Source organism: Xiphophorus hellerii, chromosome 20, assembly GCF_003331165.1.
Source record: "Xiphophorus hellerii strain 12219 chromosome 20, Xiphophorus_hellerii-4.1, whole genome shotgun sequence".
Classification (NCBI taxonomy): Eukaryota; Metazoa; Chordata; class Actinopteri; order Cyprinodontiformes; family Poeciliidae; genus Xiphophorus; species Xiphophorus hellerii.
In genome coordinates this window covers 13,288,320-13,310,943 of record NC_045691.1, presented here as the reverse complement: position 1 = coordinate 13,310,943, position 22,624 = coordinate 13,288,320, and the positions used below count along the sequence as shown (strand labels likewise).

The following is a 22,624-nucleotide window of genomic DNA, read 5'->3' as shown; positions in this document are numbered from 1 at the left end:
TCTTTTTTGTTTTGTTCACTTTCTTTCACTTTGACATGATTGATCCCCTCACCAAGAGACAAAGCGTTCCATCAACTCTCTGTACTCAGCTTCTTTTCCATCTTTAAGTCAAGTCAAGTTCATTTGTATAGCACATTTCATCATCAAGGCAGTTCAGAGTGTTTTACATAATAATAATAATAAAAAATACAAAGTCACAAAAAAGTACCATACAGCCAATAATTGAGAAAACCAGTAACAATCATTACATTTTAAGGAAAATAGCAACATTGAAATATAGATCAAGGTAGACAGTGGTTTGTTGCGTACAATGCATGTCATGTTGCCTTTCTTGCAACAACCTTGCTATGGCGACCCCAACCACGTTGAAGTGGGTCTCCACTGTTATGGAAAATGACCTGACAGGTCAAGTTCAGCCAAGCAAACGGTATCACAACCCTTTGAGGATTCACTTAAAGTTTCCTTCTCTTTTTGATCATTTATAGTTCCCCCATCAGTTTATCTGTAAATTGAACATGCAATTCAGGATATATCGACCTGCAGAAATACTAACTCAATGAACCAAACTGGAAGGAAAACACAGACAGAGATCAATGTGATGCTAATAGAACATGGCTAATTAGCTATTTCAAAACCACAGTAGTTATCTCACTGTGTCATCAATAATATTCACACATAGTGTGTTTTACCCACATGAATGAAAATATTGTGACTCAATCATATCACTGAATAAGTGAGAAACGGAGACAGCAACTCAGCAGTGGTCCAATGAAGCAGGTCACGTTAGCACCCATTGTTGCTCTTAGCAACATTATGATCATTTTGAAACAAGTAAAAGATTATTAGTTCTGATTCCCATTTTGCCTGTTGACTCTAATGCAATAAGAGATTAATACACTTTATTTAGCCCTAAATGACATAGATATGAATTATTTAGAGAGGTCTTAAAATCCACAATTTCTCAGCAGAATATAGAAAAATAATTTTAAAGCTATGGTGTTCAAAGTTATGAACACAACGCCCTTCTAACATTTTCAAATCGACATTTGATAGGTGCAAAATGAAACCTTCAGGTTCCAAAGTCTGTTACAAAACGACCAAAACTGCAGTGGTATTAAGTGACTAAGGTGCAAAGTGGTCAATGCCTGATCCCTAATACTTGTCAATGCATCCTGCAAAATAAAGTCTTGTTACCCAAGCATTTTCATTTCTTCAGCAAAGACATCATCAGCTATAAAACACTTTTGCTCTGTTGCAGTCGCTTGCTTACTGGAGGCCCGACTAAGTCATAGCTGACTCACCACCTGTTCTGGTGTAAATCTACTAATAAGTCGCCTTAAGATTCTTCATCTCATGATGTCCACTTTTACTTTCAGAGTTGACATTGAGCCCCAGTAACAGTGGATGGCCTCTGGAGGGCTTGTGTAAGCGGATGGCATTTAAATCTTACCGCTGGGCTGCTTAGAGTTGGCCTTTATAATTTTTTAAAAGCAAAGCAAAAAAAAAAAAAAAAAATCATTTCTCAGTGGTTATTGTTGCTCAGTCCACCTTGAAGTCGCCTGAGAAAACAGATGGCAGAAATAACAAGAAGGAAAAATGACAAGATTTACAAACAAGGACTTTACACATTTAGTTATTAATTAGTGCTGTGCATCTTTAATGTTACTGGTTGCCATAGCAGAGCTGAAGACGAGGTGATGGAGCTCAGTTTGGATCACATTTGTGTTTTGTTTGGAATTTTTTTTAAGAATATTGCCTTTTTTATTATTGTTACACAAATGCATAATTGCTCATCGCTCAGGCTCTGCTGACAGAAGCTGTGGGCGTGTGAGCTTTGGGGCGTCATGAGTGTGGGTGCATGCTGGGACATTTCTCCTGCATTCTGAGGGCTCTCATCATCAGGGAGCCAGCTTTCCACTGACCCCCCCCCAAAATAAGATATAAATCACAAGCAGACCCTGGAAGTCAAACAGAACAGCATTTACAGATTATGAGAGGTTAGTTTGTAGACTCAAAGCAGAGACTTGAGGTCACAAACATTTTTTAGGTACCATCTGTAATGTGGACGCCTCAGCCATCTTTTCTCTGGGGGTGTTGGGAGAAACTGATGAACAATCTAGCCAACGTAGGCTTGTGTTGCACAGAGCACGGTGAGATTTTGTTTGTTTTGGGAGGAGCAAGATGAAATGTTTCCTCTGTTTCTTTAAGCATGTGAGGGAGATACTTGTGTTTATGTTGAAGGAGGAGAAAAAGGCAGCTGTTCTTTTTTCGCCTCACTGATAAAGTTTAATTAGAGTCTCTGTTTGCATGTGTGTGTTGCTCCCCTCTCTCTCTGTTTCTCTGCATGTTAGTTTCATTAAAGCTCTAGAAATAGCTTCTTCCATCTATTAATTCTGCTGTCAAAAAGCACCAGTTCTTGATTTGGTGAAAATCTGGTGAGATTACAGGTGCCTCTTAATAAATTAGAATTTAATCACAGTTGATTTATTTCAAGAATTCAAATGAAAGGAAATGAAACTCATTTACTATAATTCAATACACACAGGGGGTATATTAAAAGAGCTTGTTTCGTTTTGATCATTCTGGCATACAGTCGATAAATACTCTATAATCAGTTTCTTTCTAAATAAAAGCCTTGCATCAGAACAAATAATAAGGGATTTAAACACAGACGTTTTGATCCACTGAACTGTATGTTCATGTACTTCACATTTATTGGGTTTCTGATCCTTTTGCATGAATTACTGCATCAATGAAGCATGACATGGAGGCAACAGGGCTGCAGAATACCCTTTTGCTCTGGTGACACTGCTTCAATCAACTGTTTTTATGAAGTGCATCAACACAAAGGTTAGGAGAACCTACATTTTTATCAGGCATCAGCATTTAACGTTGCAGGTTTACAGTTTAACTTTATTTGTAAATCACTCTCCATGAAGGCAATATTGACTTGTAAATGATTTATTTACAATCTGGTCAACATAAAGTTCTTTATTTGAAGCAGAATTGGAAAGACGGGTAACTTACTGAAAAAAGTGCTTAAAGTGATTTAAAGAGCTGAAATGTGAATCTAAGAACCTCTCAAGATAAACAAAATGAAACAATGAAATTAAAGAAAATATAAGTTGTAAGTGCAAATGTTTTCAGCGCTAAGCATCTATGAACATCTCAAACCCATCATTTCATTACCTTCAAGTCAATCCATTTATATCCACCTGTTCTGTAACTATATCATCAGGATGTTTTAGGTTAAAGTTGCTTCTTTTGCCATCTGTCTGTTTACATTATGACAGATTAACTTCATCTGGCATGTATTGACTGGTCACAGATTAGTACTTCGACCTGTTTAGGGGGAAACCTAAATCATCAGACTGACTTCAAATGAACAAGTTTTAGTCTGGATAAGCCGGAGCCTCATTGAACTTTGACTTTGTTCTACATAATGTGCAAAGCAGTGATTGAAGGGGGAAAAATGAGAACAAATTGAGATGAGACTACTCCAAAGCAGAGGAGCTTCAGTAAGACACGACATCTTGCTCAATCATGTGTGTTACAAATATTTAACCAAAGCATTTTCTTAATTAGACAGATGGCAGGAGTTTGATCTGAACTCGCAGTGTCCAGCAACTTTTTCTTCACTGGAAAATCATCTCCAATGGTTTGTTTTTTTATAAGATGTATCAAAATCTCTTCATTGATTTAATTTAATTATTTCTATTTGTTTTGAAGAGGCTTCCCTTCCAGCTTCTTGAATCAGGGAATCCTTCTCAGCTTGCTTGTTTATAATATATTCAATATTCTGTCAGAAAAGATTAAGATAAAAAGTTAAATCAGGAAGCATGTGCAATCAGTAAAGCTTTCTTTATTGTTGTGCCTTTTTTTGTTGTATACATTTTGAGAGACCTAAAACCAGTGCTGTCTTTTCCATTGTATATTAAATTAAATTACTAATTAACCAACATTTGTTAAATTTAGCTTTAATGCCAAACACACAATGACAGAACAGCTTCCAGAGTAAACGTGTAGACAGTGGCAGTATAATGGACATTACTGAGAGAAAAACTTTTACTTTCTTTTTTCTTCTTGCCTGTAAGTGCCTTGGTTATTTGCACATGGTGCCATTTTATGTGGTAATTATAAGTGAAGTAAGTTCTAATCATACCTCAACATTTATCTGAGCAATTACAGCCCTGCTCAGAGGAACGGTCTGTATTAATGTCTGAGTAAATCACAAACAAACATTCATCCAGAGGTTCCCTCATCAAAGTGCTATCAATAACGCAGCCAACATGAATCACTAATCAGGTGTTGGGTTTATAATACTAGGTTTGACTTAGAGGAGCAATATTAAATTTTCTGACATGCTAGAGGTGCATTTGACGTATACAGTTAAAATGTTCTATGCAAATCTCTGAAATTTTTATATTTAGACTTTGTATTTTTATTTTTTTTTATTTTCAGACTGCTTTGAATTTTATTAATTAGAACTCAAACACACAAAAAAATAGTTCACAAGTAACAGAGACATAACAAAAAGGGACTAGATTCAGGACCTGTAGCAGACCTGCAATCTGTAAAAACTGTTACCAGTAATTTATATTTATGGCAGTAAACGCAGATTTATTGCCATAAATAATTCTGTATTTATAAAAACAACTATCAATAGTATTGTTTATCAAAACAGCAAATTTGTCACACTTGGGGATTCCTGTTTTGCAACATACAGTAAAAGGTTTTCAGTCAAAACAAAAAAAAAAGCATAATTCAAACAGTCACTGACAGCTGTAATAAAGTGCTTTAATGCCAGTCTCTTTGTGGCATTATATGAAGCTGTTTATTTCCACCAAATTAAATCACATTTGACATCTCATCATATCAGCTTTATTTCAATAGCACAAACTGACAACAAATGTAATCTACGGACACTTTGAAAAATAAATGGATTAAAAAAAAACTACACAGAACGATCGATCAGTGGGCTGATTTTTTTTTTTTCTGAAGTCTTTTGCTAACTTTTATTATTTGGGGAATAGATAGTGTGAAATTTCTACTACAACTGATCAGTGGCGAGATGCGCTGCAAACCCAGCATGCAACCAGTGACACGTAGCAACACATTCTTCAGAGAACAAAGTGGTGACAAACTGAGCCCTTTTCTGACAATGTGCTAAAAGCTCTGAATTGGTCTAACCTTTCTGTAACTGTGGAGGTTGTGTGATGCATAAGTTATCCTGTTGCTGCCGTTCGTGGTGCTTTCTTCCCCAACTTGAATTTCTTCCTCATTTTCCGAACTGGCAGCGCTCTGACCACTGCCTGCTGCTGATAACACACTGACTACTCATGCAGTAAATACTTTCCCTAACACCCGTTTAAAAACCTGAAACTGTCCAAGTTTCACACTGAAGAATAAAACTTGTATTTTCTTCTCTTTCGAAGCATAAAGTCAAATGTCTTACAGTTAGTTATTTAATGGGTTGCAAATCTTTTTTCTTTGTTTTTCAACAGTTTCCTGTACGGCGCACCGACACAGAGAGGTATCAATCTAAGTCTCCATTCAAAGGAGGATTAGCATATTTCCAAAAATGTAAAATTATTCTTCTCAATTCAACTATGGAAAGAATCTCCTTATTCATTCTCCTCCAGTCAAATCTGACACTTACAAATCCATATTGGGCTTTGATCTGACGGAGAACAAAGTCTTTTTGTCCACAGCTACAAAAGAAGGTCACCCAACAGAGAGATACGATTAAAACCTCAAGGTGGAAAGCTGAAGATTGCTTTTCATTTAAAAACAGAAGCAAACAACCATGACATTTTAACATTTTAATGTATTCACAGCTATTGTGTCTAATTGTAATTATCCTTGTGAGAAGACAATTTTCTGATATCACCAAAATGTTTTAGTTGTCTTTTCTTCTATCTTTTGCATTAATTTGAATTGAAGAAAACTCATTTAAAAAGAGGGTTACCTGGGGGCGTGCTGTGGTGGCGCAGGGGGTTAGCACGCCCCACGTTTGGAGGCCTTAGTCCTCGACGCGGACGTCGCGGGTTCGACTCCCGGTCCCGACGACCTTTGCCGCATGTCTTCCTTACCCTCCTTCCTGTCTGCCTACTGTCCGAAAAAATACGAGCCACTAGCGCCGCAAAAACTCTTCGGAGAAAAAAAAAAGAGGGTTACCTTTGTAGGTTAGGGCCACAGATGAGGTTTTATTCATACTTCAGTTGGTTATTGGTGAACATATCCCTCCACGTGTTCCAGCTTCGTTAACAGTTTGCTCGTTTTTCATCCTGACATCTACACAGCCTCTGTAAAACTCCAGCGACTTTTGGCCTTTAGGTCTCACTAGAGCACACTTTAATTTGTAAAGTTGCAGATCTATGCTTGATATAAATATGCAGTCATCGCTCCATACAAATGATTGCTCTTAAGTGCAGTAGTGGGCTGAGATTATACTAAAGTAACGAGAGCTGAAAAGTATTCAATAATTCACTTAGGAATATTGTCCTTATAAAGTCACAGACCAATTAATCTCTTAGTAACTGAATGCATTTATCCCGGCAGTGAAATAGATCCAAGATCTAATGAAAATGGCCTCATCACATTTTCCTTTCGACGAAATCCTTCGACTGTCTTTGGCCACTTGAGCCATCGCATGTCTCATCTGTGCAGTCAAGGTGTCTGAATAACAAGAGTGATATTAATCTAAGATCTGCAATGCTTCTCCTCTGTGTAGAATATTTAAAGGACTGATAATACGCCAAGAAAAAATATGTTATTTTTATTACTTGATAAACTTCCAGGTTGGTAGTATTAATTAAATTGTCAGCTATTTTTGAGCTGATTTGTTTTTCTGTGGAACAATAGACCAGATTAACTCATCTATTGGAGTTATTACATTTTGATTTGGCAGATAACTGATTGATCAAGTTGTCATTAATAGGGTTTATGCATAGTTGTGAATTCATTTTTTTGTCATTGTGTGTGTCCATCTTAACTGTGGTTCAACAACAGATACAAATTAGCTCCATATCGTTGTCCAAACCACCTAGAGAAAGTAAGGGGGGGCCTACCTTTTACTTTCTCTAGCCAATCAATCAAAGTCAATCAATTCCTTCTGATTGGCTGTGATCCAGCTGTTCATCTATGTGTGTACGCTGTGTGCGGCAGTCAAACCTGAGTAGACTAGACTGGTCAGATAAGTAGATTGGGTGCAGTGTGGATGAGCAGAGAAAATGAAAAGATTGATTGAAAACTTTATCGGCAGGTTAAACCCCAAACTGTCTGAAAATCATTACCAATGCTAAGACGTGGACTAACCTCCTTGGTTATGTGCAATTTTGCTTAAAATCTGCACCTCCAGTCTGGTCCCTCTCTGTTGATAATTTCGGTGTCATAGTTCTTGAGATGTCAAGTTTTAATTTCAGATCTGCTCATTTCAAACACCTCTTAGTAAGTTTCCTGTTTTCTACAATTCTTTTTCAAATAAACAACCTTATGTTTACTAAATTATTAAGTAACCATTTACAAGCCAATATTGCCTTAATGAAGAGTGATTAAAAAAACAACAACCAAAAACGATAAAAATGTGATGTAAGATGCAAAAATTTGGAAGCACTTAACTTTTGTACTAGTGTACAGTCGTTACTCCCTTCTTATTGAGAAGGATGTCAGAGGGACGACTTTACTGTAAGGGCTCCTCTCTGCTGAGCCTCACCTGGAACCTGACCCCACCGTAGCAAAGGGCCACTGCAGCAGTACAAAGCAGTAACCAAGGCCGTTCTAATCAAATATCCAAGAGAACAATGCGCCTATGAAAGGGCATCCTTAAATGGGAGTAATGGCAAGGGCAGAACTGCGTATTCCAGTGTCTTTATTAGATTGTCTGGGAAGTCTGTAAATGCTTCTTTGGAACATGAGTTGTTTTTTTTTAGAAAACTTTGTGCACTGCATCCAGTCACCCTGCTTGTGAATCAGCTGCCACTGATTAGTTCCGAGAGATAAGCAATGTCCAATTCTGGTTTATTCTGATTGCTGATCTCCTGATTTCAATTCATCTGCATTTCTTTTCATGCAAATGTGTTTATGTGAAGGGTTCCATGACGTTTCATTGGAGTAGTATTGAATTCAACTGGAAATTATTGAACAGCAAAACAAATCTGACTTGTGCAAACTTTCATCTGAGTTTAAAAATTAAAAATTAAAAGTAAAAACTGCTGCATAAAGCTGGTTATTGATGTTTCCCAAGTGAATGTGCCAGAATCGGATTCTCAAAACTTTAAAAATATATCACAAATATACACAAATTATAAAACTGATAGTTTGTATTTTAATATTCGTTCTTATCATGAAATAATCCAACACATTTATCGTTGCGTTTATAACTGTTAAAAGTGTCATTTATGTATTTTGATTTGATGCTTAGATTCAACAAAAAATATAGAATATACCTTGTAAGTATTATTTTAGAAAATGTGCTTATTGTGCAGAATATTATTCATTTTTCTTGTTCTACTCTGCATTCAGTGACCCAAGTATAAGACATGAGTTAATAGGTCTAGCTTTCTGCTGAGGAATCCATCCTCCTCCTGCCAGCTGCTCAGCAGACATGCTACCCCCAGCTCACCATCTGTAAATTACTTTACTCATACTACCTTAATACTTGTGATGCTATGCATTAACTTCCATGCCATTATTTTTGTGACTAAAATATTTACAAACATTCAAATTAGAGACAAGAAGTATAGAAGCCTTCAAGAAGTTCAGGAGTAGCTCTGCTGCCACAGCCACATTTTCCTTTGGCCTCTCATTGAAAGATTTTTATTTTGAAGCTTTTTTAAACTTTTATGTACCATGATATTTATGGTGAACGTGCAATTAATGCTCAAGAATATGAATACATTTTATTAATAGGAATAGTGACTCTTAGTTTCATAATTTAGGATTAGTACAAAATATACATAGGCCCTCCCTGAATGTTCTTGTATAGTGTTGCAAACAGTAGCAGAGAAGGTGCAAAATATGGATGTTTTCAAGTAAACATGCATGTGTAGTTAATGCTACAGTAAAATTTATAAAATGACATGTATTACTGATAAAGGTGCATTTATCAGTAATAAAACCCTATTATCACAATCAACATTTAAATGCTAATATTTACAATCTTAAAATACTGTAACCAATACATACATTTATTCACGGACATGTATTTCTTGTGCTCTGAGTGAAGAAATAGCTGCTTTCCACTACAGTAAGCACTTTGTAAGTTCAACACTTTTATATTCACAAAATGTTTTGATTCTGGACCTGGTTTAACCAGTTATAGACCTACCATGTTGGAGATGGGGAGGCAGTCTAACTGCAGAAAGTGTCGTCATGTCATGCAAAACAAGGGATGTTGCCGCACCATGACATGCACATGTTGGGGAGGTTTCCGTTTAGCACACTGTTACCAGACCATGAATGTAACAACACTGGTTTATTGTTCAAAGAAACTTTTAAAATATGAGAGGGTAGGTGTTTACCAAACTACTGAGGGAGATTTGCCATAGATAAAAGATATCTTAAAACTTTCGTCCCTCTCCTTTTAATGTTTTCTGTACTTGTCCAATCGTCACTTCAATGGTTCCTTTGGAAAGTGACAGTAAAAGTAGAACCTTTAACATTTTCTTTCCTAGTTTTGGTTTATTTGCAGCCTGAACTCAAGCCTCTTGTTATGACCCTGTTGAGATTTTTAAATTAAACCAGAGTGACGGTTCAGCATCCTCAAACTCAAACATCTGTACTGATTCACATGCTCACACTTCTGTTTCCCTCTCTACTCTGCAATATACAGTACAGCCAGCCTTAAACAGATTATTTTAGTTATCATCCCACATACCAACTTCCACTCCTGCACGTTACATCATCCCTCATGGCACATTTATTTATTTATTTATTCACTGTTAAGCAAGAGTAACAAACTTCATATTTTATTCTCAGCACATTTGGGATCTTTTTTATATATCCGATGTGGATATAGAGTTTGAGTCCTTTCTAAATCAGTTTAAAAGAGAGTTTGCTTCTGCTCATAACTCTCATAACTCTTAACATCCTGCATGTTAACAGGGAGCAAAAGACATCAGAGGAATCTTTAAAGGCTCGCAAGAATCCAAGCTGTGAATGTCACCAGAAGGGTTGGTCTGGGCTTTGATTGGCTCAGATACAGCGGCTTTCAGAAGCAAGTTGTTTTGAGCAGTCAAAGTTGCTCATTGCTGAAGGGGATTTTAGTCACAGGGAGGCTGAGAGAAATTTCTCTGGATGTCTTGGTGGGCTTGCTTAAGAGCCATTCCCCCCTCCCCTCTGATTTTCCTTGACATTTCACACCCCGCACACACACACACATATTGTCAGTGTTGATTTGCACATTGCCTTTTTCCTCATCCATTTTCCTCAGAGCTGCAGAAGATGCACGCTCACTCCAAATCCATACAGCGTTCTGGGTTTTTTCCAACTTCTGCGACTGCAAGCCCCAACTGTAATAAAAACCAATGACTCCAGAAGCATATAGGAAAATTTATTTTCTTGCCATACTTGCTTACCTACAATATGTGCTACCCAGTCACTGTGAACAAAAAAACAAACAAAAAAAGATTTACATTGCTCCTTGAAGCTGCCTTTGGAGCACAAAACCTTCACAAATCACTGCCACCCTCAGCTCAACATTAATGTGAATTTATTCCTCTGTTTTGACAGAAACCTTGGAAAGTCTGGCCTGCGGGTTTCCTGCCTTGGATTAGGTGAGATCATGACACAATCTGAAAAGCAGCACACATGATGAATTTGTGTGCAAAGCAAATGACCTTTCTGCTTTATTTTTTACATTACCTTTATAAAAGAAGGCACCACTGCTACTTCAGAAAGTGAAAAATTTGCTCAAACTTTTAAAATTTTTAGGCTGACATTTTACATTATGTGCTATTTTAGGACATAGCATTGTAATGACAAAAAAATTTCTCAAAAAGTTTATTCATATCAGTAACTCAATGCACATATTATGTAGAATCGGTATGCAGAGACTTACATAAAAAAGATCTATATTTGGTGTGATTGTCTCTCACAGCTAAAAAATACAAAATAAATCCAAAGGTGGGCTTCTCTGAAAATTCACATATTGCATAAAACCAATATAAAAAACAAAGATTTCAAGAGAAATATTAGCATCCATCTTCAAAACACACTCATTCTCAGTTCTATGAATTACAGCATTGACACATTGTAACATTGAGGCACAAAGCCTGTGGCGTTACAGAGGCGTTAATGGAGCCCAGGTTGCTAAAAGAAGAAATGTAATTCCTTTGACATTTTGTGTTGTTCACGAATGGCTCAACACAAGAATCGTGACAGTTTCCTATGAGCATTAACTATTTATGAGCATTGCAACAGTAGTACATAGCAGGAAGCACCGACTCCAGCTGCAACATACTCTTCTAATCTCTAGGTTGCATTTTTTTCCTAAGTGCTAATGCACTTTTTTGAACAGAGATTTTCCTTCCACTGAATTTTCTTGTAATATCCTTGGCTACCTCACTGTGTGAACCAGCAGATTTGAACTTTTGTGGCTTTCACTTTCAGATGTGAGGGGCTAGTGACTGTCTTCTGGTCAACTGTTAAGTCAGCAGGGTTAGTTTTAGGGTTAAACCTTTACTTGGTTATACCAAAACATTTCTGTATTAAAAATACTAAATAAATAAATGTTTATCATGTTTGTCATAATGAATGTATATAATAAAACCTGAACTATTGGAACTACTTTAAAAAGTATTATCGGTTTTCTTGCTACTTCAGAAAGTTTAACTTTTTGGGGTTTGAACTTGTTTCCTGTAGAATATGTTCATATGTTTAGAATATATGCTGTCTCTTCTTACCTATTTATTAGTGTGTGTTAATGACGTGGCTCTGCCTCCTTGTCACCCTCTGCAGGAACATGGGTGACATTCGGTGGACAGATAACAGATGAGGTGAGAGCAGATGGATCCGTTAAAGCTTGAGATTAAAAACATTCACAGTGAAGTTTCCTTTCCCAGAATGCTCAGCAAACCCAGTTTTACCTCCTTCTTACTGTAAATCTGCTGCCGACAGCCAAATAATTCACCTTATTAATTGGCACTGTAGCCATCTTTAGTCTTGGGAAGGCAGATGAATAATTAAGAAGCTGTAATGCTTCACATCAGCTCATCCTGCCCCCCTGTCTGTTTTTTACCCCTTGTTTTATCAACAGATGGCAGAACAGCTGATGACTCTGGCCTATGAAAATGGCATCAATCTGTTTGACACAGCGGAGGTCTACGCTGCTGGGAAGTGAGTATATCCTGTATCGCTGTGACGGCAGACATTGCCAAGCTTCTAGTTGCTGATAGATTGTGATTCCTCAAAGTACAGATACTCTACTGGCTCACTGTTCATGTCAGGTGTGAGTCATCAAGAAATAATACACTTAATTTGTGCAGCAGTAATAAAAAACAGTCTTTATCATTACATGAACACAATCTGTCTCCCTCTCTGCAGTTCATAAATATTCTGTTCATGCCTCCTGCTAAAAACATGCTCTGATTACAGGTCAAAGCGACCGGTTCACACCTAAAATACACCTGGGCTTGCTTCTCAAGTAATCAGTTATGATTAGATGTTCCTGCCAGGCTTTTTAGTTAAACAAATGTGCACAATATTTTATCATAAAAATGAATCGGGGAAAGAAAAACGAGAACAGGTGCAATTTTGCAAACTGTAATCATTCCAGATAAGTAGTTCTTAAACTTTTAGGATTTAAAAAAATACTCTGCTTTCACCTCAGTCGGGCTTTGAAGAAACTAGTAAGATCTTTTATTTCAGAAAAGTCTTTTGAAGGACAAAATGTTCTTTTTTATGGCAATCAAGAAAGAAAATTGGAACTGCACTTTGCAAGAACAGAACAGACAATAGATATAGCTCCATTAGCCTCTAGTTATCTGACCTTCAAACCTTAATACATTTTTGTCTGCAATGAAACCCAGGAATTTTACAAAATCTCAATCTTTTTTGGAGTTCTTGGTCTTTCTTAAAAGAATAATGTGACCTGTTTATTAATGTGCAGGTTTTATTTTCACTGCCAAAAGGGAAAAAACAGGGAAATACCACGAACCAGAAGTGGCACCTCAGACGATAAGAACCACTGGCTGCACTTTCATTATTCATAAATTATCCATATTTGCACTTATCCAGAAATAAAATCATGATAAAGCCTTGAATATATAAATACTTTAACCTAATTTTGGATTTAAAATCCTAGTTAAATTGCTTACATCAAGGTCTCTATGCTGAATTATTTTCAAAGCTGGAAATAGATCAATTTAAGGCTTGAAAAAGCTTGGGTTTTACTATAGAATTGCATTGAATTTTATGTAAAAAGTATTTATTCATACTTGAAAATTTAGGTGAATCACAAACTTCAATCTATTTTTCCAGAATTTTCTGTGTTAAAAAGCAGTGTGTAATTGTGAAGTGGAAGGATATTTTCAAAATGAGTAAATGCAGATCTGTGTGTACAACTGTATTCAGTTCTGAGTCGATATTTAGTGCAGCCAGCCATTTGCTGCAATCACAGCTGCAAGGCGGCGGTTAGTATATTTTTGCTCATTCCTCCTGCACTTCCTACCACATGTCTGCTGTCCCCTACATGGCTTGAGGCAAAAACAACCTGGTGTGACTTTCTTTTGACAGTGATTTTTGCCACTCTCTCATAGCAAGGCCAGATTGGTGCAATAACTGTCCTGTCAAAATATTATCCCACCTGAGCTGTTCATCTCTGCAGCTTTTCCAGACGTACCATGATTTTGATTTTCTAACCTTGTTTAGGAGAACAGCCAAGCCAATCATTGTGTTGGTGACAAAGGACAAGTACAAGTTTATGTGAAGTAATCTGGCCAGATGTATGTTATCATCTAAAGCTCCAGCCAATAGGATCTCAGCACACCCTTGATGGCAAGTCTTCATACATTCAAGGCTGGATGCTCAAATCAACTCATGTCTCTTCTGTTATCTTCAGTTTTTTTTCACTCAGGTGGCAGAAATTCCCAAAAAGTGCAGCTCGTGTAAATCACATAGTTAAAAACCATCAGTGGAGAGATTTAAAATTCTAACAAGCAAAAAGACTCCAAACATATTTAATAAAACATAACTGCTCTATTTCTGTCACATTATGTTTGTTTTTTTATGTTTTATTGCATCTTAATTATTTAGTTCACCCTCTCCTTGAGTATTGAGTTAGCAGTTAGTGCCACTAACTGCTTTTCTTACCAACTTTAAAATATTTTCAAAGATTTTTGTGTTAAATACAGTTGTTTAGCCTCCATAACCCATTAATGGGTCTCTATTTTTTGTATGAAATAAAATAATTATTTGTTTAGAAGATGAACGGTGATGATGTTTTAACCCCTCTTGCCTCTCTCTGCCTCAGGTCTGATATGTTTTGAATTCCATTATGGATTAATCTGGCTTTGTAGTGATTTGGAGGCTTTGAAATAATCTAAGGGATTATCCTTGGCAAACAGCATATCTGATTAACTGCAGCATGTCCGTTTTTAATCCCCTGAGAATATTTGTTGCTATCTGCTCTGTTTTTGAAAGATGCATCAGCAGAATATTTAGGATTAGAAATAAGGACAACCACTGAAACATCAATCCTTTTTTCTCCCCAAGTCCTTTGCAGCTCGTGTCTGATGCACGTCACCTCTCTGTGTTGTTTTATGTCAGAACCAGGAAAACGAGCACAAAGTTGATCTTTGACACAGCTGCAGTCCCTCCTCTGTCTTTGATCTGTAAAACAACCTACAGTTAAACACAGAGACAAATCTGGCATGTGAGAGCATTTGTGTGACAGCAGCTCAGTATTTGTTGCACAGGTGTTAATCCTGACAGCACCGAGGAGCTTACATGACGCACACGCGCGCAAAAGAGTTGAACACACTTTGCACATGAGTGTGGAAAAGGCTTTCATGTGAAGCCGGAGGGTGAGTTGGCTGCAGAGTCAGCTGCTTTAATGTTGCTACTGTACTGTAGCATGTGCAGACTAGCTTGATATTAGGCTGCTTATTGTAGCTTTAGAAAACAAAAATCACATCACATGGATATCTGCAGTGCCGATATATATTTTTTTTACATTTTATCACTCCAAAACCACAATTTGGAATGTATTTGTTTATGATAAAGCTGGATGAGTTCTTGTATTTATTTGTTTATTGCCATAACTGACTAGCTTTTCTGTACCAATGCAAAGGCCACTCTTTTTCAGAAAAAAAAAAAAGATAAACATGTGCAACTAAACATTATTGCTGCAGTTATCAGTAAACACACACACAGTCTGAGTATTTAAAAGCCTGAAAGAAATGTTCAGAGCAGCATTCTCTTTTATGGCTTCTTTCCTGCTGAACGCACTGAAAATGGCTGACGTGCAAAACGGGTGACGAATCGGCTGCACAATTATGGGGAAATCTCAAAGCAATAGAGTCTTATTCATCCATGAAACACGCAGCATTATATCACAGGCTCCCTCTATCAGTCACAGCATCGGTTCTGCAGCATAAAAAACTAATTAATGGCTGGTTGCAGAAAGCCAGCATGCTCCAGGCAAACTGCACCTTATGTTTGGACGCTCAAATCACTCACTTTACACTAGGGCAACCCTCCAGCTACGCGTGGGAGACACACACTGTTACTGTAAGCTCACACAGGCAGAATTTCTGGATTTTTTTTTTTCTTCTGAAAATATGTGGGTCAGCTGGCTGGATGTGAAGCAGCAGTACAGCTAAAGCAGAGGTCGGGTTGATGATGTTTGGGTGTGCCGGGAGAACCCGGCATAACTGGAGCAGGCAAGAGAATGTTTTAAATGTTTTATAGCACTGATCTTAAATAAGTAACCAACAAACAAGTAATTGTTTGAATAATAAAAAGCACTCAAGCAGGGTAACAATAGAAAGAAACCCTCAGATAAACAAAAGAGAAGCGGAGTTCAACTTTATTAGTTTATTACTATGTTGACTGACTAAGAAAGCCACATCTATTTAGAATGTTTCGATTTTACCCTGCCATGCTATTGTTACGATTTTAATGTTCATTTACAAGTATCTGGGAAGTGTAAAGCATCAACATCTCCACATGGGTAACGGGTAAAACAGAATACTAACAGAGTAACTAATGCCTGGAGACTATTAGATACTGCTTTTTTATTGGTTAAATTGATGTAAACTGTTGTAAAACTGATGTATGCATTGTAAACTTTACCATTTTAATATTTACATAAGGCCTAAATATAAATTGTGTTTATGTCTACCAGAGCTCATGAAATTAACTTTCTTATTTTATATAAGTGTTGTTCAGTCAATGTCCACCTGTCACATTATGTAGATTTTTTTATCAACATAATATGAAGGATTTATATTTTACAATCCAGTTGATATTTCGACTGTAAACACTTTATAAATTATCAGTAATGTAAAAAGGAAAAATGGACAGAGACTACTTAGCCTTTGTACCAACCTCTGATGGCAGTACACGACATTCTGCAATCACCCAGCAGGAATCACATTCATACTAAATTGCTGGTAGGTGAGCAACTTGGGGTTGACTGCATCGTCCAAGAGTAGGCTGACATGCATATTGACATGTGGTAAGGAAGGAAGGATCGAACCCACAACTTTCTGATTGCATGACACACTTTTATTGGAGCCACAGCCGCTCCAATAAGAAGCAGATATAATCCAGCTCTGATGTTTTCATTGTGATGTAGTCACTGTTTTGCAGGACGCTGATCACTTTTAACTCCTATTTTGCTCTTTACCTTCTGTGCTATAACTGGAGAAGCAGGGATGATAGTATTCTGGGCCATTTTTGCAACAGTTTTTTGAAAAAATGGGCAAAAATAATGCAAGTTTCTGTTTGCATGTATCATGCAGCAAAACTGATCAAACCCGGTGCTGATCTCATTTTTCTGTTGAAACTCTTCTAAACTTTTGCCTTGACCACTTGTCAGAGCGTCTTTCTGCTCTGGGTGTTTGATGCTAACTCACTGCCAGGAATTGCACTGTGCAGATACTGGTCACAGCTTCCTACCTCAGTTGTCTCTGTTCACCTCAGTGTCCAAAAGTCTTTTTGTATAAAACGGAGCAGCCAGGTGGCATCTCGTTGTTTGTCAGAGCGAGAGGACCGCAGAGACACCCCAGGGACCACTCTCTGCCCGGCCCTAATGAGCCCCATGTTGATCATAATGTCGCTCATTAGCACTCCTTCAGCTGTTAATGAGCCACATAGCGGTGGCTCCGGCCCTGCCGACTCCGACCTGCCTGCTGATTCACACCATCAAATCCTAAACAGGTGTTCCTTAGAACCAAAGCCTCCCCTCTTATTGTGTGCACTCAGAGCCAGACTGCTTCATTTTAATCCAGAAATCCAACCTTAACGCTCCCATCACCGTAGCATTATTTTTTATCTAATCTGCTTGTCTCTGTCTGCTTCGCAGGGCAGAGGTGGTTCTCGGGAACATCATTAAGAAGAAAGGATGGAGGTACGAGGCACACCTTAATCGACTCTGGTGTTTTTAAATTTCCGTCGCAGCCCACCAGCATATCTTGTTTCATCTCTTTTCTCTAACATAATAGGAGGTTGTGTAATGTGTGTGTTGTGATCCAGAACAGCAAGGTCTCAGTCCACAAAACACAAGATTAACACGGGCCGTGGCTCGAGTGTTCCTTCTCAATGAGGCTGAATAATGGATTAACGTCTTGTCGATCTGGGATTAGCATTTGTAGATTTTATGAGATCGAGGTCTACTCCCGCACACGTCAGTGCAGCAAATAATAAAGCATGAACGCATTATTCTCCTGTGTGTCTAAGCCATCTATTATAGTGTGTGCTGCAATATAAGACCTGTGCCTTGTGTGGGTTAAACACATTCCTCTTCTGTGTTAGTTATCGTCTTTCTGTTCTGAGCAAGTTCGTGTGGCAGCTGTTCTAACAGATGTGCTGTCATCCTCCATCTTTAGACGCTCCAGTCTGGTTATAACAACGAAGATCTTCTGGGGCGGAAAGTAAGTTTTTATCTGGATGCCGAGTGAAAAACTATCTCCCTGTGTAATTTCTCCTGACTCACCCAGTGCCGATGCCCCCTCCGGTAATGGGATCATGTGTCATCTGTTGTCAGGTTCTTTTCAGTAAAGCTGAAATCTCATATTTCACAAAGGATGAAATGATGTTCTGTCAGCACCAGGAGATTCTCACTGTATGATAACGTCAAGAAAAATGAGAAAGATCTAATTGGCTTTATTTAAAACATAAAGAAACTAATAGAATACCGAATCTTGATTCATTGCAGTTGCAATAATATCTGAAAAATTTTGATTTGTTGAATGTCACAGAAAAGTATATTGATTTAAGTAAGTCAATTTAAAAAGGGAAACTCAAAGATATTTATTATATGCAGTGATATATTGAGTTTCTAAGAAAAATAGTGTGTTGCCTAATATTTTTAAGAAGTATTTCTAATACTGAACTGTTATATGATGGTCATGTTTAGATGTAAAAATTACTTAAAAGACTGCAGAGTACATAGCTGTTGTCTCTCTTTTTGAGACAACTTTTTAATATTATTCTAATTTATTGAGATGCACCTTCAGACTGAAAAGTTCTGAGTTCTCAGTGCACAGAATACTTCACATTTTTCTCCATTTTGCTCCCTATGAGGTAACACAAGCTTAGCTAGCACATGTTCACTGGTTAATTATTTGGGCGTTCTGGTGATCGGCCTTCTAATCATCTCAGGAGTTGAACCGGTAGCTTTTTGGGTTAACCAGCAGGCAGCAAGTGGCAGAAATGCCCAATAACTTTTAATAATCCAAAGTTTGCTTCTTGTGTTTTTACAGAGCTGAGACTGAAAGAGGTTTATCTCGAAAACATATTATAGAAGGTAAGCATCGTTGCAGCGTGTCATTGGATTAAAAATGATAAATAACTTCCTAATTAGCAGCTTCAGGTTGAGGGAATCTAAGCTGCATTTGGAACAATAACTGAGTTAAGCTGAGAATATCCTCCCTATTATTGCTCATGCACTTGAACGTTGTAGATGTGGGAGCAGAGACTTACTGTGGGGTTTATTTTCAGGTTTAAAAGCTTCTTTAGAAAGACTGCAGCTAGACTACGTGGATGTGGTTTTTGCCAACAGACCCGACCCCAACACACCTATGGAAGGTAATTCTGTTTGTCTCGTTGGATTTATCACTTTATTTTGGGTTTTCCGTTTTTTATATTATATATATATATATATATATATATATATATATATATATATATACACACATATTAAAAAAAGCCTCCTGTTCGTCTCTATGACTACTGCAGTGCGAGGACTTGGATGTACAATCCTCCTGTAACTGAAACGTCTATTTTTAAACGCCTCCTGTGGTCCGGGTGCTTCCACCTCCACAGTCAGAATGATGATAGATGCTGATGCTGGAGACCTTTAAATGGCAGAGTTGCTAACTGTGTGTGGGCTCAGCTGGACGCCTAGTGTCCATCTGCTGCAGCTGTAACAGTTCCTCTTAGGGTTAAAGTTGAGCCTGAGGTCATCTTTCTGCCTTTGGCTTGAGGCTTCACTGCGTCTGGGATCTTCTACTCTGTCTTATTTCTGAAAAATAGTTTCATTTTTTAAAAATATTTATTTATTTTTGTTGCCCATCTGCCTTGTTACGACTTCTTCATATGGATAGCTTCAAGGTTACTCGTGAGTTTACAGTGGTTAAACCATCTGGTGTACTTTTATTTTGGCGGTAGCTGAGGGGGTAAACAGGGTGAAAAAGGAGGTTTAACGGCTCCTCTTTCACCTCAGAAAAACTTTCCTAAGCCAAGCAGCCACCGGATGATAAAAAGGGCCGATTTCTCAGAAGCAGGGCATCCGTAAATTTAATAGATGGATGCAGGATTACTGAGGGGTTGATGCAATCTTTTTTTTATTACACTCCTGCGCTTGTGCTCTTGTCTGGGAAGCCCGATCGTTATCTAACCCGTTTCATGTTTTGCTCTGCAGCCTCACACACAAAACAAACTGTCACCCCACCCAACGAAGAGACGGAAATTAGAGCCGGGCGAAGGGAGATTTCATTTGGCACCCGTCAGATCTGACTCCAAGTGGAAATTCCTACCTTTAAATAAAATATAGTAATGTAGAGACACAATACGTTGAGATAAATTTCTTTAATATTCACCATGCATATTAAAGGGAGGAAAAATAATCATCCCTGGCGTATTTTTAACCCTCCATGCTTAAAATACGTAAGCTTCCATCCCAAGTGTCAGCCCACTTTGTGCACGATTAAAAATCTGAACTGGTGAACGTATGGCTGTCATCTCCTATTCATGTCACTTGGCTCCCGTTTCATGTTGCACGCTTCAAATTTAAAGCAAATCCTTGTAAATATTAACGTGAACGTCATTCAAGTCTTGCCTTGTTAAGAACAGATGTCACGCTCATCAGGATTCTCTGGCTTCTAATTAACATAATCACCTTCCCCACCTCCCTCCTGAATTGTCTGGGATATTTGGATTGCAAATGATAACAGACGTGTTTTTTCTGTACGATTAAAAGTCAAGGATGTTTATGTTGCATCGTGGAGCACAACATGGAGAGCTCATGGTGTTTTTGTACGTGTTTCTGCAGAAACTGTAAGAGCAATGACCCATGTGATAAACCAAGGCATGGCCATGTACTGGGGAACATCCCGCTGGAGCCCAATGGAAATAATGGTGAGAAGACAGAAAAACAGATCAACATGAAGAAGAATTAGGCATCATGTTATTTTCCTCATTTTATTACCTCAGTATGATTTGGTGTATTTGTTGTTTTCCTTTAGGAGGCGTACTCTGTGGCGCGGCAGTTTAACCAGATTCCTCCTATATGCGAGCAGGCAGAGTACCACATGTTCCAGAGGGAGAAAGTGGAGGTGCAGCTGCCTGAGCTTTTCCATAAGATAGGTGAGCACTGACGCATTTCTTGCTCTAGATGAAGTATTGATTTTTTGCTATGGTAAATTGGGTGCATGTGCGGTAGATTTATTATTATTTGCTTCATATTGAACACATGCAGTTGTTTCCATTATCTTCCACTCAGTTCAGCCTGAGCAGATACGAGGCTCGTAGTAGAACAGGTTCCAAGATGTAATGTAAGAATAATTACAGCTGGTTTCAGTTTTTTATTCTGAAACCAAATTGCAACTGTTTTAAGTCTTAAACTAAAATAACAAATTAAAAATTATGTTGATCACACAATTTTGAAAAACAGCTTAGCCCTTCTGGTGATCCATTTATGTATCATACTGTGGTAAATTTGTTATGAAATGATGCTGGGAGGTTATTTTTCCCCCCTTTCTCCCTGAAGCAAAAGCTAATAGTGTGATGCTTTTATGCATCTGACTGCCAGAATGCAGTGAGAGGCTGGGGAAGGGGGAGAACTGTTTGTCTTTATGTTCAAAATAATAAAGATGCAGTCTTAGAGTCCTAGACAGTTTTACAAAAGATCTCTGCAAAGGGAGAAATCACACAGTGCATGGAAAGTGCAAAATTTCTCAATTTTTTTTACAGGAATTACACTATATGTATATAGTGGCACAAACATTTACCCCTCCCTCTCTCAATAATCTGGTAGCAAATCACAAACCTTTATGTCTCAAATGATTCAGCACAGTGTCACAAGGGAGAGTAACGTTCTAATGACCTTCCAACACTGAAGAGATTCTGCTGACAATCTGTGGAGAGGAAGATGATGGCCAACTGCAGCATTACCATTTGGATGTTGGATGGAGGCGAAAGCAGGATGAGCTGTGTGTAGACAACAAAGCAACATTGTCCACCTCCCCATTAAACAAAGAAAACACCCGACCCTAGAAAAAGTAAAAAAAACAAATTGAAATCAGATTTTTTTTTTTAATATTGCTGTACCTTGAGACTCTCTCATGCCAACACACATTACTGAGATGCAAGTTTAAAGTTCAGCTACTGCAGAGGTGCCAAATTTATTTTAATTTCAGGCCACAGCAAGATTCTAAAGGTTCTCAAAGTTCCAGTTGTGGCAGAATGTGTTGGTAAAACTACCCATAAAAGAATGTTGTAATTTTTCTGATTTGTACTTCGTAAAGTACAAATTTTAACATCTTTTCACATTGATGTAATTTGGTCCTATACAAATGAGAACTGATGATGATGATGATGATGATGGTAATCTGCTTCTGTTTTAGGTGTGGGCGCCATGACATGGTCTCCGCTGGCCTGTGGGATCATCTCAGGGAAATACGACGGCAGGGTGCCTCCGTACTCTCGGGCGTCTCTGAAGGTAGACCCAGCACCTCTCCGCTGCCCACCGACCTCTCCGTTCATCTGTGCCCACTCTCACTGCTCTGTGTCGCCCCTCCCCCACTGGTTGCAGCTCGTTTGTTTCATTGTGCCTCTGTCTCTTTCAGGTTCTGTAGCTCTGCATACTGTGTACCTGTGTGTGTTTTCAGTGCCGTGTTCACGCCATGCACCTCTACGACGCCGTTTGTCAGCAAGCCGACTCCGGCCCAGTACATTTAAA

At 38.1% G+C, this 22,624-nt stretch overlaps 1 protein-coding gene across 6 annotated transcripts in view; it reads left to right on the top strand.

Annotated features, from left to right (window-relative positions):
- kcnab2a (potassium voltage-gated channel subfamily A regulatory beta subunit 2a) overlaps positions 1–22,624 on the top strand; it is a 95,925-nt gene that overhangs the window by 65,639 nt on the left and 7,662 nt on the right. For all 6 annotated transcript variants that reach the window (XM_032548366.1, XM_032548362.1, XM_032548365.1 and 3 more), the window contains 10 exons: positions 10,732–10,775; positions 11,959–11,996; positions 12,257–12,336; positions 17,528–17,572; positions 18,051–18,095; positions 18,927–18,970; positions 19,165–19,251; positions 20,717–20,802; positions 20,910–21,030; positions 22,290–22,384. In XM_032548366.1, the coding sequence (XP_032404257.1) occupies positions 10,732–10,775; positions 11,959–11,996; positions 12,257–12,336; positions 17,528–17,572; positions 18,051–18,095; positions 18,927–18,970; positions 19,165–19,251; positions 20,717–20,802; positions 20,910–21,030; positions 22,290–22,384 (685 nt within the window). The remainder of the gene's footprint in view (positions 1–10,731; positions 10,776–11,958; positions 11,997–12,256; positions 12,337–17,527; positions 17,573–18,050; positions 18,096–18,926; positions 18,971–19,164; positions 19,252–20,716; positions 20,803–20,909; positions 21,031–22,289; positions 22,385–22,624) is intronic.